Source organism: Saccopteryx leptura, chromosome 10 (genome assembly GCF_036850995.1).
Source record: "Saccopteryx leptura isolate mSacLep1 chromosome 10, mSacLep1_pri_phased_curated, whole genome shotgun sequence".
Classification (NCBI taxonomy): domain Eukaryota; kingdom Metazoa; phylum Chordata; class Mammalia; order Chiroptera; family Emballonuridae; genus Saccopteryx; species Saccopteryx leptura.
The window spans coordinates 61,515,174-61,531,472 of record NC_089512.1 but is presented as its reverse complement, the minus strand read 5'-3'; the positions used below and the strand labels follow the sequence as shown (position 1 = coordinate 61,531,472).

Genomic DNA, 16,299 nt, shown 5'->3' with positions numbered 1-16,299 from the left:
ATCGAACCCGGGACTCCTGCACGCCAGGCCGACACTCTACCACTGAGCCAACCGGCCAGGGCCCTTTCTAGGTTTTGACTCAGCAATTCTCTTCTAGGAATCTACTGCTAGGCACACTTAAATACAGATGGAAAATGTATGTGTAAGCTTATTCATCACAGGGACGTTTATAGTACTGCCTGAAAGAGCCTGCACATCTATTACCAGGGACTGGTTAAATAATTATGTCCATACATGGAATACTATGTAGCTGTAGAAACACAAAAAAGCACTTATATGTATGAGTGGCCAAGTTGATAAAGCAAGGCACAAGATAGGGTATGGAGTATGCTACCATTTATGTAAAAGAAGGAAAAATTAATGTATGTGTGGTGTACTTGCTTGTAAAACAATAAAACATTTCTGGAAGGACACATAGGAACTAGTAGCATTGTTTCCTCCTTGAAGGGGAACTGGGTGGTTGGAAGAAGGAAGTGAGAGGGAAAGTTATCACCAAGTATTTATTTGTGCACTGTAAATTTTGAACCATGTCAATGTATTATCTATTAAAAATAAATACATACATAAATAAATAAAGCATTTATTTGCACTGAAAAATTCTATGAGGAAATATGGCAGAATCTTAATAATAATTAACAATATGGTATTACGGGTATTTAAATTTTTTTCTCTTTATACTTTTCTGTGTTTTCCAAGTGTTAATAGTGTGCATAGATTACTTGCACAATCTGAGAGAGGGAAAGAAGGGTAAGACTGATTCTGCAATGAGGGAATTAGCCAGACACCATGAGCACAAGGTCACCCACCTGGAAAGTTACAAAGCCAGCTCTAGAACCCAGGTCCTGTCCTTCTCCAAAGACTTTGGTCTTCATGGTGACACTGTGTTGCCTACCACAGATAACTGACTGTGGCATCTCCTGGTGTGGAGTTCTGTGATTTTGCTCTTCTGGGGGTCACATTTGGTCAGTCAGACAGTATGTGAGCTCTAGTAAAACAGGTGTACAAGGGAATCTGAGGAAGAGTGAAGCAAACAAAGGCTAGTTGATTATATTGTGCCAATTCACTTCCTGGTTTTGACACTGCTCTGAAGTTATATAAGATGCCACTGTAGGGAGAAGCTGAGTAATCCATGTACAGGACCTCTCTGTACTATTTTCGTAACTTGTCATGTGAGTGTATAATTATTTCAAAATAAAAGGTTAAATGAAATAGAGTATCAGGAGGGCATGGTGTGGAGGCTTCACTGGGCCTCAGGAGGGGCACCATGCCCCGGCCCAGTGAGTGTTCTGGCCCCACCTGCTTTGCTAAAGAGCACCCCACCCACCCCAAGAATGGAGGCTGCTCTCCACTCTGCTCACTTTCTAACTGAATTCTAAAAGAAATGTGGCAGTCCCTGAACTACACTGCTCACAAAAATTTGGGGATGTTTTATAGCTTCATATTCATTTTAAATATGTACCACACACATAGTCTTTTTTTTTTTTTTTTTTACAGGCAGAGAGAGAATCAGAGAGAAGGATGGATAGGGACAAACAGACAGGAAGGGAGAGAGATGAGAAGCATTAATTCTTTGTTGCGGCACCTTAGTTGTTCATTTGTTACTATCTCATATGTGCCTTGATTGGGGTGCGGGGGTGCTACAGCAGAGTGAGTGACCCTTGCTCAAGCCAGCAACCTTGGGCTGAAGCCAGCAACCTTGGGCTTCAAGCCAGCAACCTTTGGGCTCAAGCCAGCGACCATAGGGTCATGCCTATGATCCCACGCTTAAGCCAGCAACCCTGCGCTCAAGCTGGTAGGCCCATGCTCAAGCCGGCAACCTCAGGGTCGCAAGCCTGGGTCCTTCGCATCCCAGTCCGATGCTCTATCCACTGCGCCATCACCTGGTCAGGCTATAGTCTTTTTATAATGTAATATTTGCCAACAGTTTAGACTTCCAGAGGAGAGTGAAAGAGTGTTCTGCACATCATAGCTCTTATAAAATTATAATGACTTAATAGAACCAAATTAGAAATAGTCCCTTTACATACCTTTGGACATAGCTGGTTCTTTCTTTTTTTTTTTTTTTTTTTTTTTTTTTTATAGAGACAGAGAGAGAGAGTCAGAAAGAGGGATAGATAGGGACAGACAGACAGGAACAAAGAGAGATGAGAAGCATCAATCAATTTTTCGTTGCGACATCTTAGTTGTTCATTGATTGCTTTCTCATATGTGCCTTGACCGTGGGCCTTCAGCAAACCGAGTAACTCCTTGCTCAAGCCAGCGACCTTGGGTCTAAGCTGGTGAGCTTTGCTCAAACCAGATGAGCCCGCGCTCAAGTGGGCAACCTCGGGGTCTCGAACCTGGATCCTCCGCATCCCAATCCGACGCTCTATCCACTGCGCCACCACCTGGTCAGGCCATAGCTGGCTCTTACCATTTTATTTATTGTACCATGTAGGGTTGAGAAGTAAGTTAGAATGAATTCACTTCACCAGACACTTGGAATGATAAAATGTTAGATTCTTCCTACAATTCCAATCTCATGACAAGTATCTGATAGGAATAAAGCTTTATATTGAGATTCACCTTATGTTGAGTAGAAGGAAGACAAATTGGATGACCCAATTAATAATACTACCATGTCCAACACTGAAAACAGACCCTGAATCATTTATTATAATTGCTACTCACGTCAACGTGTATCCATGGTTCAAACTGTAATTATTTTACCTAAAATAATTCCTTATTTGGTTGCATCAGAGTTCTATAACATGAAGGATGACTTATTGGATTGGAAACATATGTGGAACTTCATCATCTCATAACAGATGAGCACATTATCCAGAAATTTTACAACCTTTCCTTTGTAGGTTTTACCCACAAGATGCATTTGCTGCGGGTTGTTTTTTTTTTTTAAGAATCCTTTAAAAATACTTAAGAGATATGTAGATTTGGAGCTTTGGGCACGGGAACCAGCGCTGTTTGAACTGGCTCTCATAAATGAAAGGTCAGTGGATGTGTTTTATCTTTTCTTGCAGGCGATCTTTGAGCTTTCCCAAGGAGAAGCGGACTTGATAGAGGACTTGAAATTGGCAAAAAAGGTAAATTGAAATCCAGTGGTCATCTGAGTCCTCGTATTTTATTTCCCTGAATAATTTCACAATTACGAGATTGTGCTTTAGGAGCTCTCTTTTTTTATGACTAAGCTCATCCAAAATGGAGAAGAACCTGCACAAACCAAGCACTGGGGAAAATGGCTCAAAACAGGAAGGCTCTCTGGATCTGGCCGCATAAGGGATTCTTCTCTGCATGTGTCTAATGCACCTCAAGGAAGACTTCATTTTAATCAGAAAGTATTCATGGAGGCCTGGCTTTACAGTATATTCTGCTGTCCTAGAAGTTTCATGTGCAGGGAGGGCCTACTCATCCATGGGAGAGAATGTGTGGATGGTCTGAAACTAGAGCTGTGTCTTAGAAATAAAGTCACTGGACTTTCATAAGTGGATAATATATGTATAGTTAAGTGAGTCAACTGCATACTATTATGTAAATTAGGGTCTTTTATATAGAAATTTATTTTTTAATCACATTGCGTGTGAGAAGATGGATGAAACCCAAGCCTTGTGTCCTGTATATCGCCTTGACAACAAACCTTTCTCAAAAACTTTTCCAGAGAGAGGCCATGTGGAGGAGGCCAGGAAAAACAGACAAAAAAAAAAAAAACTTTTCCATTCCAGCGACCCCACCCCCACCCCCAAAGGAGGCTAAAATCTAGACTCCTTCATCTGATATTCACAGCCTCCTCAAAGAATCACCAGGGTTGAAGGATGCCTTCCTCTAGTTCAACTTTCTGCTCACATGAAGTCCCATCTATAACATTCCTGAGGGATGGCCAAGAAACTGAGTTTTAGGCAAGGTGGGAAGAGGAAGAAGACAGGAAGGACATTTAACTCTCGGAGACATCTTGCTGGTTGTAGGTGCAGCTCCATCCTGCAGCAACATTTCCTGAATCCAGTGCCTTAAGATGTTTCACTGCCATCCTTTTGCTTACGGTAGCCTACCTTCCTAGAAACCCTACCCTTTTCTCTCAGCCATCCATATCTAGTCACCCTTCAGGAACGAGCTCAAGTCTCAGTTTATTCTTCAACAATATTTACTGCCTCCTTCTCTGTGCCAAGAAGCTCCTCTTCAAAATCTCCCCTGACCACTTCAGCTTTAATTCTCTGACCCTCGAGAACAACAGTTTTTAATCTTTTTCATCCTATGGCACACTTAAACTAATTACTAAAATTTTGCAGCATGCTAAAAAATATATTCTATTTTTTGCTGATCTGACAAAAAAAAAAAGTATAATTTTGATTCATTCATACTGGATGGCTGTTGTTGTGTTGGCTGTTGCCATTTTTTGATTGTTGTCTTTTTTTAATTTGACAGTTTAAGGGAAAATAAATTAGTGCTCTTGACTAAATAGTTGCATGTTTTAAAAATTCTTGTGGCACACCAGTTGAAAATCGCTGCTCTAAAACAGTTATGATTTGATAAATTTTTGCTGCCATGTGACATCTATTTTTAATCTTAAACTTTTTTAAACATATATTTAATTTCCCACATGTTTTATTTATTGTCCCAATTAGCTGTATAAATCTCCTTGAAGACAGGGACTGTGCCACCTGAGTCTTTGTATTCTATTACAGTGCCTTGGGAATAACTGTGCTCTTGTTTAATTATCATTAATAAGAGGTAGTAATAAAGATAATTTTTAAAATATACAGTCAAATCCACTCTATATTTAGGATTTGTGCCTTTTCCTAGATGTATGATATACTGTACTAGAATATAAAAAGTTTTGTAAAAATCTATTTTGGTTAATCATCAACCACAAAAGTCTCATGGCAATTCTGAGTTTCCACTGCTCCAGCCACACCCATCTGCTGTTTCTGCAGCATTATGGGAGAAGTTGTTGGAGAAAGCCAAATATTTTCTTATTCTGTAGGGCCTTTTAGAAGCCATTAACATTAACAACTTACTTCCTCTGATTTTAAATGTTTGCTTCCATCTCTGTGGTTCTTGTGCAGGCCTATCACGATCCCATGCTGAAACTCTCCATAATGACAGAACAGGAGTTGAATCAAATTTTTGGAACACTGGACTCTCTAATTCCTCTGCATGAAGGTATAATTTTGTTCCCAGAATGAGCTGTGACTTGTAGCCGTAATTGAGTTGTCTTACACAAGTCATGATTATGTAATGATGTGAGTAACCGAGAATCTACTTCCAGCCTTGTCCATATATGAATGCCTAACTTCAGATGCATTCTGTTTGTTTACCAGACCTTCTTAGTCAGCTTCGAGATGTTCGGAAGCCTGATGGGTCAACTGAACACGTCGGTCCCATCCTCGTGGGCTGGGTAAGAAAAGCTCTCTGGACTTGATTGAAGATAAATTTCAGTATCTTAAATGGAGTTTCATTTTAACTAGACTTTTTTTTTATTAGCAAACACTGGTTTCACATTAGGAAAAAAATAGCAGATTTCTAGTAAAATTTATTATAATTAGGCTTTATCTCATCAAAGCATGGAAACTATTTTCTTACTACAAATTTACTACACTTAAAGATAACTTTTTTTTTCAATAAAATAAAAATTAGTTAATGTTCAATTCAGGCTAATTACTAACATAATTATTATGAGCTCTATTCAAGTAAAAATTTAGGGACCTATTCGTAATTAAAGAATCAGCTGAGGCCCTGGCCGGTTGGCTCAGCGGTAGAGCATTAGCCCAGTGTGTGGAAGTCCCAGGTTCGATTCCCGTCCAGGGCACACAGGAGAAGCGCTCATCTGCTTCTCCACCCTTCTCCCTCTCCTTCCTCTTTATATCTCTCTTCCCCTCCCGCAGCCAAGGCTCCACTGGAACAAAGTTTGCCCGGGCCCTGGGATGGCTGCATGGCCTGCACCTCAGGCGTTAGAATGGCTCCTGCCGAAACAGAGCCATGCCCCAGATGGGCAGAGCATCGCCCCCTGGTGGGCATTACGAGTGGATTCCTGTCGGGCGCATGCGGAAGTCTGACTACCTCCATGCTTCTAACTTTGGAAAAATACAAAAAAAAAAAAAATCAGTTGAGATTTTAGGATTTTAGATTAGGGGTTCTAACTTTATGGTCCTGGGATGCATTTGTGTTTTACTGGGTACATAACGTGGTTGTTCATTTGTTTGATTGATTTTAGAGCAGGTATGGACTCTATTTTGTGGCCATCCTCAGCACTTCCGTGCTATACTTCTGTTTCCTTCTATGAGTGCCTAAGTACTCAACCCCAGTTTCAGGTTTTTTCCATTTGTTATGAAGCAGATTACTTTGATGACTTCTTCCAGGCAAAATTAGGTCTCTCATCGTTCTGATTCACACAGTGATCTAGAAAAATAGGCCAAAACAGTGTTAGAGTCATTCCACAATTTGGAGAGTGTTGTAAAGATTATAAATTCTACTCTCACCATATGAGTTCTCTTAATCCAGTTCCATTTGTATTTATATTTTAACCTTTCTAAAGCCTTCTAGTTCCTAAGTTTCTACATTTCTCTCTTAGTTAAATAATGCTTCTCAATTACTGTCTTCATCCAGAAACTTTGAGGGTTTTATGACTTAGCTAGCTTTTAGTTCGGGAGTCAATTTTAGCAGTGAGGCTGAAATATCCCAAGGGTATCTGTCTGAAAGGCAAGTAATGTTCTAAAATGAATAATTTAGAAAATGTGCTTTAATATTTCAGGAGAGGTCATTCATCTTATATTTTTGACTTTCACTTTTAGCCTTAGTAGATGTTTTAACTTCTTTCGCCCACAAAAAAATTTCTCTAAAGAGAGCTAGACAGCTGGAGACAGAGAAGGTATATTGAGAAGAGAGGGTGTGCCTCACTATGCTTTAACTGCTGTGGACTACTTTGATGGGAGCAAAGGGGCCAGTGAGACCACACTCCAGAATTAGCATGGTAATGCTTCGTTTCTGTTGAGTTGGCAATATAGAAATACACGGTTTCCTTAGACACTAATATACAAATTGTCATTTTGTACCAAACTTAAAGAAAAGTTTGTCATTTTTATTAGAAAATTGGTTTGATTTGAGGATAGCTTTTGCAGTCTTTTTCTGTACGTATCAAAGGAAGTGAGACCATGCTGGCCCATTACTATCTGGATCCTTCAAATGTCTAGTATGGACCTGCAGCTTGAGGAGCAGCCTAAAATTAAACAACTAGTCCGTTGTTACCAGACCTCATGAGAAATGATACTTATTTATCAGGCCTGATGAGCTGTTAAATGTTTTCCCTCTTTTAACTGCAGATGTGTCCATGCGAGTGGGAACTGTAAACCAAGGGGTACATCTGTTTTGAGTCCTGGTGTTTTTAACAGAACAAAATAAACATCTTAGTGGACTTTGATTTTTTTTTTTTATTATTATTATTCATTTTTAGAGAGGAGAGAGAGAGGGAGAGAGACGGGGGGAGGAGCTGGAAGCATCAACTCCCATATGTGCCTTGACCAGGCAAGCCCAGGGTTTTGAACCGGCGACCTCAGCATTTCCAGGTCGATGCTTTATCCACTGCGCCACCACAGGTCAGGCCTTAGTGGACTTTGAATGAGAAAAGTCAGAGCCCGTTTGACCCATGAAAAATTGATTTATTTCCCCCCAAAGGAAAAAGTGGAAAAAAAATATTTTTAAACAAGTAAGCCTCCCAAGTGGGTTAGCCTTGGCCAGTCCTTTTGACCTTGGAATGAATCAATTACTTTTACTTTGAAGACCTTAAACAGAGTGGTGGTTTTTTTCCAGGGAACCATCCTGGTTCCTGAGCTCAGCTCAGTCTCCCAGATGGGTAAGCCAGCTCTCATAGGCTCCCCTGTAATGATGAAAAAACTTCCCAAATGAATTATCTTCATGCTAATAATGTTTCAGGTTTTTGTGGGGTTATTTTCAGTAGTAAAATAATTTATAAGCTCTCCAAGGTGGCAAGTTCTCATGTTAATTTGGGTTCTAATTAAAATTTAACTCCAAAGAGGGAAGCACTGTACACGGATGCAAAAATATAGATCTGTTCTGTCCCCTTTCACAATGTTAAGGAGATAGAAAGAATTTCTAAAAAATAATAATAATAATAATACATGAGATTTTCCCTTATACATTTTTTCTTGATAGTCTATTTAAAGAAATGGTGAGTTCAGCCCTGGCCGGTTGGCTCAGCGGTAGAGCGTTGGCCTAGCGTGCGGAGGACCCGGGTTCGATTCCCGGCCAGGGCACACAGGAGAAGCGCCCATTTGCTTCTCCACCCCTCCGCCGCGCTTTCCTCTCTGTCTCTCTCTTCCCCTCCCGCAGCCAAGGCTCCATTGGAGCAAAGATGGCCCGGGCGCTGGGGATGGCTCTGTGGCCTCTGCCTCAGGCGCTAGAGTGGCTCTGGTCGCAACATGGCGACGCCCAGGATGGGCAGAGCATCGCCCCCTGGTGGGCAGAGCATCGCCCCTGGTGGGCGTGCCGGGTGGATCCCGGTCAGGCGCATGCGGGAGTCTGTCTGACTGTCTCTCCCTGTTTCCAGCTTCAGAAAAATGAAAAAAAAAAAAAAAAAAAAAGAAATGGTGAGTTCAGAACTTTGGGTGGTGAGATGAGGAGAAAACACACTTCAGGCTGGTTGTTTTGTCTTCCAACTGAACAGTAGTTCTGCTTCTCTAAACCACAGTTTCCTCACTAAAAATATTCTAGGGATAAATACAATAATAGCCCTGTCCAGGTAGCTCAGTTGATTAGAGTGTTGTCCAAAAAGACTAAGGTTGTGGGTCCAATCCCCAGTCAGGGGACATACAAGAATCAACCAATGAATGCATAAATAAGTGGAATGACAAATTGATGTTTCTCTCTTTCAAATCAATAAAAATATTTATTAAAATAATAATAACAGCTAGTACTTACTGATTCTTAACCAAGAGCCAAGCTTGTGCTGCACTTTTTATCTGCCTACCTCATTAAAGGAAAGGATGACATTAGTACATGCATTTTGTAAGTGGAGAAACTGAAGTTCAGAAGGGCTTTGCGACTAGTTAGGCTCTGAGTGAGGCGTGAGACATGATCCTCCCTGGTTCCAGAGTCTGTCCTCTTAACCACTGTATTTTCTGTCACCTCTCACGTTTCATGTAAGTACATGTGTATGTCGTTGGGAACCAGGCTGTGTACTCTGTCCATTACCTATTTAGCATGAGATCACTTGTGGCCTTTTCTAGTCAGTGGGCTGAACCGGATAGCCTTTTAGGTCATGCCCTGGAAATGAGCACCCTGTCAGGTGTGAACACAGGACCCAAGCTGGACTGGGTTGCCATGGCAGCAGAGGCGGCAGGATCACAGAGAGTAATGGCCCTTTGGACAGCAGTGTCTTTGGGGATTCCTCACTAGTTTACCTCCTATGGTTACTGCTGATTTGTTTCTCTATAATGAAAATGTTGGGCATTTCCAGGTCTCTTTAAAGGGAAGGAAGTGGAAATGCATTTCAGAAGGCCTGAGGCTCCTTTTAATTAACTCTGAAAATCTAAGTTACAAGCCACAATACCACACCTGGGAGGTTTGTGTACCAATTGTCCTTACTTTCAAACACAAGATTGAGGAAAGAATTTCTACAGCTCTTTTTTTTTTATTTAGACAATTAAATATAACAAGGTGACATTGGTCAACCAGAGTACATAGATTTAAAGAAGACATCTCCACATCATTTGGACAGTCAATCATGCTGTGTACCCATCACCCAAAGTCAAATCATCCTCCGTCACCCTATATTTTGTTTCTCTTTATGCCCCTCCCCCTCTTCCCACTTCCCTCTTTCTCCTCCCTTTCCTTCCCCCTGGAAACCACTGCACTTTTATCTGTGTCCGTGAGTCTCAGTTTTGTGTCCCACCTATGTATGGAATTATACAGTTCTTAGCTTTTTCTGGTTTACTTATTTCACTCAGTATAATGTTATCAAGGTCCATCTATGTTGTTGTAAATCAGGGGTCCCCAAACTTTTTACACAGGGGGCCAGTTCACTGTCCCTCAGACCATTGGAGGGCCGGACTATAAAAAAAAACTATGAACAAATCCCTATGCACACTGCACATATTTTATTTTAAAGTAAAAAAAAAAAAAAAAGGGAACAAATAATAATATTTAAAATAAAGAACAAGTAAATTTAAATCAACAAACTGACCAGTATTTCAATGGGAACTATGGGCCTGCTTTTGGCTAATGAGATGGTCAATGTGCTCCTCTCACTGACTACCAATGAAAGAGGTGCCCCTTCCGGAAGTGCAGCGGGGGCCGGATAAATGGCCTCAGGGGGCCACATGCGGCCCGCGGGCTGTAGTTTGGGGACCCCTGTTGTAAATGATCCAATGTCATAATTTCTTATGGCTGAGTAGTATTCCATTGTATATATGTACCACATCTTCTTTATCCAACCCTCTATTGAAGGGAATTTTGGTTGTTTCCATGTCTTAGCCACCATGAACAATGCTGTGATGAACTTGGGGCTGCATGTGTCTTTATGTACCCATGTTTTTGAGTTTTGGGGTTATATATTCAGTAGAGGGATTGCTGGGTCATGTGGTAGTTCTATTCTTAATTTTTTGAGGAACCACCATACTTTCTTCCATAATGGTTATACTACTTTACATTCTCAACAACAGTGAATGAGTGGTTCCTTTTCTCCACAGCCTTTCTAGCACTTGCTATTACCTGTCTTGTTGATAATAGCTAATCTAACAGGTGTGAGGTGGAATCTCATTGTAGTTTTGATTTGCATTTCTCTAATAGCGAGTGAAGATGAGCATCTTTTCATATATCTATTGTTCATTTATCTTTCTTCTTTGGAGAAGTGTCTGTTCATGTCCTCTTCCTATTTTTTCATTGGATTGTTTTCTGCAGCTCTTTTTAACACAAATAGAGGTTTCTTATAACATGTGCGGAAGGTAGACATTTCCAAGGAACGTGAAACTCAACAGTGAGCTTTTTAAACATTGCTTCCTTGGTACCTTTTTCTTGGTTTAAGTCACTGAGAAAATAATTTCAATAAGAGGTGTAAAAGAAGCAGCAGAATATTTAAACTGTGGCCTATTGTTCAGATGCTCCCACAATATATTTTTAAACTGTGTTCCCAAACCATCAAATATTGCCTAATCTGGTAATCCAGTAAACAGTCGTTTCTTTGTGCATTCAGAATACAAACTGTGCTGAATAGTAGACCCAGTGCAAAGTACTAAGGATGCAGAAAGGAAAGACCCTCTTGCCACTGTCTTGCACTGAGTCCCCCCACTACAGAGCAGGTGTCGTAGTGAATCTGGCTTCATAATCTGAGGGAGAGCAGCACAGAGCAGGGCCTTTGGCTGCATTTTATTGCCTCTGGTAACTTTCTGGAAGCTGACAGCCTGTGCATTAGGATGAATGGTCTTGGGTTCCACTAAGAGAGAGGATTGGAAAAGGGAGATGAGCAGCCCTTTCTCTGACTCTGTGTTTGCATGATTTGACTGATGGGACATGTCAGAGAAATTAGTATTTTGCTCGAAGGAGATAGTGGAGTTGAAGCCTTCGAAAGTCTTTAAGTTTAAATTGCTCTTTACGTGGTATTGTGATGTTAACCATTGGGTAGAGCCAAGAATGATTTCTGGCCTGTGAGAACTAATTTAAAAGATTTTGCTAAGTACTTCTTGCATCTAATTTTTTTACTAATTATACTTTTGCTGCAACTTTTTAGAGTTCTTGATAATTGCTCCATCTTAGAATCAGTTAACTTTTAATATCGAGATGCTTACACTGAGCTGTACCCAGGGCTGGGCTATGGAGTCTGACTCCTTGCTTTCTTTTTTTTTTTTTTTTGTATTTTTCTGAAGCTGGAAATGGGGAGAGACAGTCAGACAGACTCCTGCATGCGCCCGACCGGGATCCACCTGGCACGCCCACCAGGGGGCGAAGCTCTGCCCACCAGGGGGCGATGCTCTGCCCCTCTGGGGCATCGCTCTGTTGCGACCAGAGCCACTCTAGCACCTGGGGCAGAGGCCAAGGAGCCATCCCCAGCGCCCGGGCCATCTTTGCTCCAATGGAGCCTCGGCTACAGGAGGGGAAGAGAGAGACAGAGAGGAAGGAGAGGGGGAGGGGTGGAGAAGCAGATGGGTGCTTCTCCTGTGTGCCCTGGCTGGGAATCGAACCCGGGACTCCTGCACGCCAGGCCGACGCTCTACCACTGAGCCAGCCGGCCAGGGCCTCCTTGCTTTCTTTTTATGCCATTCAGTCTTTTAGATATGTTTCTTATAAATAATTTGAAAAGAAATTTTTTGTTTTTTAATAGGAGGCTTTTCCATCACCAGATACTTTTGGAAGTTTAAGAATATTATTAACTATTTGCATATGCAATAGTTTTAGTTCTTAGTTTCTAGCTTAGGTGGACAGAAATACAAACAAATTAAGAAATTAAACATGCACCTAAGGCGATTACTTTGTACAAGCTAACCAGAGAGAGCCTTAAAAACTGTCTATTACCTGCCATTTTGAAGATTCCATTGGTCTGTGTCCTCCAGCCTTGCAGATAACGGAATGTCAGCCAGGCTTGAAAATCAGTTAGGTTTCGTTCAGCCTCAACAAGTGATGTGAGCCTATAGCATCTGTTCTTTTAATACTCCAACCCTCTTCTGATGTTCCTTTCTTAGCTGCCTTGTCTCAGCTCCTACGACAGCTACTGCAGCAATCAAGTAGCCGCCAAAGCTCTGCTGGACCATAAAAAACAAGATCACCGAGTCCAGGATTTCCTTCAGCGATGTTTAGAGTCCCCCTTTAGCCGCAAACTAGATCTCTGGAATTTCCTCGATATTCCAAGAAGCCGCCTGGTAAAATACCCTCTGCTTCTTCGAGAAATCCTCAGGCACACACCAAATGATAATCCAGATCAGCAGCACCTGGAAGAAGCTGTGAGTTTGTTTCCTCCTCTCTTTCCTTGCTACTTTCCCCAGGGAATGGGAGAGAATGGGGTAAATGGGTGAATGAGGGGTCTCTGGGTATACGGGATTTGGGGATCGTGGGCTCCAGGCTTGGCTCTGCCATCAACCATGTTTTGATTTTGCAAGTCACTTCTTTCTCTGTCTCAGTTTCCTAATCTATACAATGTAGCGTTTACATGAAATACCCTCTAAGGTCCCTTTGATTTTAAAATTTTTTATTATGTAATCTGTTCATTATCATTGCTAGGAGAGTTAATGTCTCTGGAGATTTTAAATTGAGTGTCTTTGCTTAGTTAGAAAATCGGAGTTGCCTTTACCTTAGCCCCAAAAGCCCATTTTTCATCAATACCCACTCAAGAGTCAGCTCTCTTCAACCTCCGATTGCAGTGGGGGCCTTGTCCTGCTCATCAGTAAATGTTTACTGAGATGAGGAAGTAGGGGATCTTCCCGAGTACAAGAGAAGACCAGGAAAAACGGGGGCTGCATCATGAGAATATTACAGACTGAGCATTCTGCCCAGAGAGCTCGGTTCTGACTGGGGTGCTCTGTGGAACAGGCAGAGGACGTGGCAAGCCAGGAGGAGCGAGAGGCCTGAGCAACAGTGTGAAGAAATGACGGGACAGGTCCTGCCTGAGGAATACCGTGGATTGGTCAGCTGAGGTTAAGAATAGTCTGAGGAAACAGTGGGAGAAAAGACAGAGGATGGGGGTTAATATCTGATTATAGAAGGCTTTATATATTAATTTGAGACATTTTTTTTGTTGTTGTGTTTTCTAAATAGCTGGGAGTCAGGGTTCAAATCCCAGCCCTATCGCTGACAGCCTGTAACCTTGGACACGTTACTCTCTTCGTCTGTAGGACAGGGGACAGAGAAGGAAAAGACTAGGGACAGAGAGGCGAGTTGGCATGCCTCCATCCAGATATGCAGTCATGGCAACCTGCTCAAGCCGCGGCAGTGGGGTGGAGGCTAAGATCAACTCACAGGCCTCATTCCCTGACTGGCTCTGGGACCATAACAGGAAGAGGAGACACATAGATGATTTGAAAACCAGAAGCCTTAAGCCTGCTGAGCAAACCGCCTATCTCCTCCCAAAGAGGGGTTAATGACAAGTAGTAACAGTAGTAATACCTGCTGACTTGAACACCTAGTAGGTCAGCTTTATATAATTGCCTTAGAGGTTTGTGTCTTTTATAATCCTCATAGCAACTTATGAGAAAACTGTTCTTGTTAGGACCATTTTCTAGGAGAGGCTTGGAGGGATAAAGTAACTTGCTGGGACCAGAGCCAGCAAGTGATGGACTTGCTGTCTGAATCTGTCGGTGTAGACTGCAGTGTCTGTGCCTTTTCTACCTGTTTGTGATCCTTTACCTAGCCACTTTGAGCCCCGTTGCCTTTGGAATTACGGAAAGCGGTGTGGCCACCAGGCTTTGTGGAGAGGCCTCACTGCTGGGCCAGGTGCCTCCAGATAGAGACAGAGGAGGAGGAAAGACTCTCCTGATTCATGAGGTGTCTGGCAGTCCCGACGCACACAGACCAGGCTCCCAGTCCAGCGCGCCAGAGGATGCAGGCACCAGGGATGAGGCCCATCTCACTTCAGCATGTCTGTTTTTATTGCCGGAAAGACGGCAATAGAGTTGCCTCCTCTCCGTGTTTCATCCCAGACAGTGTGTGGTCTGCAGGAATGAAAACAGGGAGCTCACACTAGTCTAAATAATTACTTTTTAAAGCACACAAGCCTGCCTGGAGTTTTATTGTAAAGATTTCTTCTTTTTAACATGCAGCATGAAAGAATAATACTCTGTGTAAAAAACAAACAACAAAAAACAAAACACCCAGTGAGCTAAAGTATGAATTTAAAAACGGACATAAGAATATGTTGTTTGCGGTATGAAAGGTGCACCAGAGCATAAAATGTGATACTGTTTTCAGAAGTTGACTTTGCAACTGGTAATGCAGGCAGATTTGTGCACGGAGCATGGTATACCTGTATTTGAAAATGTCTGCAAAGCAAGTCTTCTAAATGGCCATTTATACAACATAGGCACAGCATTTTTAAAATCTTTTCATAATCCTCATGGCATTACCCCAGATGAGCAGAAATATTTAACCCTGTACTCTTGGGTGCATCATGGATGTTTGATCAACGTAAAACTCACAGTACCAGTATAGCTTGACTTACATATTCCCTGAATAAATTTTCCACCTATGAAAATTAAAAAGCAGAAAATTCTGAAAGTAAATTGCTTTTATACCAAGCATTCAGTCCTATGATTTTGATCTAAAGAAAGGTCTTGCTTTTGATGTAATTAATACCTAAACTCCCACAGCATTATTAGAATTTCTTCATAGCATTTTGGAGAATTAATAGGAATTTCCTCCAAAAGACAACTTCTTAAAATAGGGCTTTGGATATTCAGATATTCCAGGGAGCTGGTTGTTTAACATTTTTAATTCTCAGAATTGTTTCAGCCAGAAAATGATCCTGCAACCATCTCTCCCCTCTGCCCACCATTGTTCCTCAACTCCTTTAAAAAAAAATCACTGGAATCAATGGGAAGAACAGTTCTACTTTTGTTGCAACAGCGGTGAAGGCAGCTATTCTTGGTACATGTCAGGACCCTGCAGGTAGATGATGTTACCACACAAGGTACTAGACAGGTCTTTCAGATTCTACCTGGAGGATGATGACTCCAGCATCTGTGGGCCTAATGCCTGTTCTGTTACCAGGTATCTTCATCTCCCTCTACCAGTCCCTTTCCGTCTGTTTGAACCCTGATGAGAGATACAACAATAAATTTAATTTAAATGTACAACTACCGTGACTATGTGCTATTGGCAATCTGCTATATTTACCTTTGTTCCTCGCTGAAATTCTGCCACATAAATTCCTCTTAGGACCAGTGCAGAGAAATTAGACTCTCATGTTATACAGGTGGATATAAATACAAAATAATATTTTAAATAAAGCAGACCCAGTTCTATGTATACATGTATTCCATAGAACATGGAATAACACTGAGGGTTTTCACTGTTTTGTCTCTTTATACTTTTTCAAATACCAGAGAAAGAAATACCATTTAAAAGTAGTCATAGCTGCCTATGAAACCACTGTGGTGTTTGAGTTTATTAATCATGCATCATGCCAGCTCTTCAGTTCCTGAGTTAAACTGGGAAATGAACATATCTTCATGACTATAGTACATCTCCTTTCTTGTTTCCTGGATCCTTACAGGAAGCTTAGAAATCTGACTCAAGTATTGGTTAATTTCAGCTGCCCAGGAATACCTACTAATAATTAACTTTATAAGATGAGTCATAGAAATTAATGTTAAG

The 16,299-nt window shown here is 41.5% G+C and overlaps 1 protein-coding gene across 6 annotated transcripts in view; it reads left to right on the top strand.

Annotated features, from left to right (window-relative positions):
- ARHGEF3 (Rho guanine nucleotide exchange factor 3) overlaps nucleotides 1–16,299 on the top strand; it is a 402,985-nt gene that overhangs the window by 373,952 nt on the left and 12,734 nt on the right. For all 6 annotated transcript variants that reach the window (XM_066351719.1, XM_066351722.1, XM_066351720.1 and 3 more), the window contains 4 exons: nucleotides 3,018–3,080; nucleotides 5,055–5,151; nucleotides 5,310–5,386; nucleotides 12,678–12,935. In XM_066351719.1, the coding sequence (XP_066207816.1) occupies nucleotides 3,018–3,080; nucleotides 5,055–5,151; nucleotides 5,310–5,386; nucleotides 12,678–12,935 (495 nt within the window). The remainder of the gene's footprint in view (nucleotides 1–3,017; nucleotides 3,081–5,054; nucleotides 5,152–5,309; nucleotides 5,387–12,677; nucleotides 12,936–16,299) is intronic.